Source organism: Tenrec ecaudatus, chromosome 2 (genome assembly GCF_050624435.1).
Source record: "Tenrec ecaudatus isolate mTenEca1 chromosome 2, mTenEca1.hap1, whole genome shotgun sequence".
NCBI classification, from domain to species: Eukaryota; Metazoa; Chordata; class Mammalia; order Afrosoricida; family Tenrecidae; genus Tenrec; species Tenrec ecaudatus.
Genome location: NC_134531.1, coordinates 261387320 through 261390774, shown reverse-complemented (window position 1 = coordinate 261390774; position 3455 = coordinate 261387320). Strand labels below are relative to the sequence as shown.

The window sequence follows — 3455 nt, the reverse complement described above, 5'->3', positions numbered from 1 at the left end:
ACATATAAAAAGTATGAATCATATTTTATCATGTTTCATTTTACTTATATGACTTAAATGTAAATAGTGGCATAAACTAAAAGAAAATTAACAACAAGCCATGTGTGAGAGTTCTTTTTTTCTGATAAGATCGTATGGTCATAACACTGTGACTTCAGAGACAATAACTTCCCGTTGAGGCTGAGTGCCATCATGAGCTCAACTCTGCCACTGGGAATTTTACTGTGATATGTGGATTATTTGATCAGATTGATCATTACTTTTCTGGTTCATGGAGAATCATGCTTTGAATCCAAGCATGATTCTAATTTGGTTCTAAACCAAATTAAGGACTTATATCCACAAAGACTAGTAAACACACCTTGATAGTTGATCATAGGATACTCAACTAACTGCCATGAAGTCAATGCCAACTCATAGTGACCCTACAGGCCAGGGTACAATAGCCCCTGTGAGTTTTCAAGATTATAGCTGTTTCCAAGGTTGTAACTGTTTACAGGAGTAGAGAGCCCCATCTTTCGCCCACAAGGAAGCTGATAGTTTCTAATGGGTGACCTTGCAGTTAGCAGCCCAATAGCCACAATGCCAGGGCTCCTGGTGACAGGATACTAGACACGGAACGTTTGCTCTTAATTATTTCTCCTTTTATAATCTCTCTATCTTGGCATAAAACATATTAAAATTTCTTTTAGTATGCATGAGCCTAATGATAGTGTTCTCATTGTAACTTTGAATTAAGTAAAATGGTTTATCATTTTAATACTACTTTAATATAGAATTTTCTTATACAATGCAAAAATGTACCTTAAGGATGTACTGGTTATGTTGTGGACAAAGTAAAAAAACATATCTAGGAATAATGCTACTTTTATTGATTGATATGCAACTTTTAAAAACAATTTTATAATGGTAGTTTTTAGGCTCGCTTATTCCTAAAAAGTTGCTTTATTTAAGACATGTTTTGTATTTGTTTAACACATATTTTGAAAGTTAGAGTTTATTACTCTTCTCACTGGGTTTCTTAATTTAAAAGAAAAAATGAAGCCATCACTTTTTTCTATCCTGGTGAAACACACACATCTACTTAATTTTTAAAATTATTTGAAAAGGGAGATAAAAATCTTTGAAAACTTCTCTAAACTCTTTTTTCCCCCTCCATTTTTACAGGTAACTGTTTTTCAGGTATAACAATCCCTTGAAACAAACAAAAATGGATTTCTTAAACTCGTCCAGTCAAAACTTGACATCAGAAGAAGAGCTACACAGAATGCCATCTAAAATTCTGGTGTCCGTCACTCTCTCCGGCCTGGCACTGATGACAACGACCATCAACTCTCTTGTGATCACAGCCATTATTGTCACCCGGAAGCTGCATCACCCAGCCAATTATTTAATTTGTTCCCTGGCAGTCACAGATTTTCTTGTAGCTGTGCTGGTGATGCCCTTCAGCATTGTGTACATTGTGAGAGAGAGCTGGATTATGGGACAAGTCGTGTGTGATATTTGGCTGAGTGTTGACATGACCTGCTGCACCTGCTCCATCTTACATCTCTCTGCTATCGCTTTGGATCGGTATCGGGCCATCACAGATGCTGTCGAGTATGCCAGGAAAAGGACTCCCAAGCATGCTGGCTTTATGATAACGGTGGTATGGATTATATCTGTTTTCATCTCAATGCCACCTCTGTTCTGGAGACACCAAGGAACAAGCCGAGAAGATGAGTGCATCATCAAGCACGACCACATTGTTTCCACTATCTATTCAACGTTTGGGGCTTTCTACATCCCACTAGCCTTGATTTTGATTCTGTACTACAAAATATATAGAGCAGCAAAGACATTGTACCACAAGAGACAAGCAAGTAGGATTGCCAGAGAGGAACTGAATGGCCAAGTTCTCTTGGAGAGTGGTGAGAAAAAAACGAGACTGGTCTCTACACCCTACGTTCTAGAAAAGTCTTTATCTGAGCCATCAACTGACTTTGATAAAGCTCAAAGCACAGTGAAAAATACTAGGTGTGAATTGAAGCACGAGAAATCTTGGAGACGGCAAAAGATCTCCGGCACAAGGGAACGCAAAGCAGCCACTACCTTGGGATTAATATTGGGTGCATTCGTAATATGTTGGCTTCCCTTTTTCGTAAAAGAATTGGTTGTTAACATTTGTAAAAAATGTGAAATTTCTGAGGAAATGTCAAATTTTTTGACATGGCTTGGATATCTCAATTCCCTTATAAATCCACTAATCTATACCATCTTTAATGAAGACTTCAAGAAAGCATTCCAAAAACTTGTGCGATGTCGGTATTAGTTGTTAAGAAACATTGTGGAAGGATTGGTTTTCATGTTGGGGAAAATAACTAAATTAATGCTAAATGATAAAGCTTTTAAATTTTTGGAAAGGAATATATTAAAACTGATAAAATATTGAAAATATAATTTTTCAATAGCAGCAAGAATACAAATTTTATTGATTTAGTGATATTTATTTTTACCATAATCCTAGGGTACTCAGAATTAGGAAATAACTTTAAACAGAATATAAACAATATTTTCCCTTGGCAACATTCCTAAATAGCTGCTTGAGATACACACACACACATACAATATAACTAATGATAGTGATTTTTCATGTTTTGCCTTACAAGTACCGAGGAATTCTTAATTTGAAGCATATCTCCATTTATGATTTCTATATACTACTATTATTTTATTATATAATTCTGTTATTTTTAATAGAGATTAAAAATTCACCACAAAGCACATATTGCTCCTCTTTAACTTCTCTTATTCTCTCTTCATTGTACCCTTGCGTAAACATGAAAGGAAAAAGGAAAACAATAATTTTTACATAGTGCTTGCATGACTGGAGTAAATATGAAAGTCTGGAATTGGTTATTAGTAGAGCCTTGGTGGTCATAGTGTTACATGTTGGGCTGCTAACTGTAAGATCAGCAGTTCAAAACCACCAGCCTCTTCGAGGGAGAAAGATGAGGCTTTCTGCTTTTTTTTTTTCAAATGAATCATTTTATTGGAGGCTCTAACAGCTCTTATAGCAATCCATACATCAGTTGTATCAAGCACATGTATACATATGTTTCCATCATCAATTTCAAGATATTTTCTTTCTGTTTAAGCCCTTGGTATCAGCTCCGCTTTTTTTGCCCCCTCCCTCCCCCAACCTCCCACCCTCATGAACCACTGATAAATTATAAATTATTATTATTATTGAATCTTAAACCACCCACTGTCTCCTTTCGTCCTGTTACTATTCTTTGTCCCCATGGGGAAGGGGTGGCAGTTATATATCATTGTAGTTGGTTCTCCATTTCTTCCCCTTCTCCCCCCACCTTCCCCCTACCCTCATGGTATTGCCACTCCCACCGCTGTTCCTGAGGGGTTTGTCTGTCCTGGATTCCATGTGTAGAGCTGAAATCTATACCAGTGCACGTGCT

The 3455-nt window shown here is 36.7% G+C and overlaps 1 protein-coding gene across 1 annotated transcript; it reads left to right on the top strand.

The window, feature by feature from the left end:
* Positions 1–1210: 1210 nt before the first annotated feature.
* HTR1F (5-hydroxytryptamine receptor 1F) lies at positions 1211–2311 on the top strand. The gene has a single exon (XM_075543441.1). The coding sequence runs from the start codon at positions 1211–1213 to the stop codon at positions 2309–2311; it is 1101 nt and encodes a 366-aa protein (XP_075399556.1).
* Positions 2312–3455: the final 1144 nt, after the last annotated feature.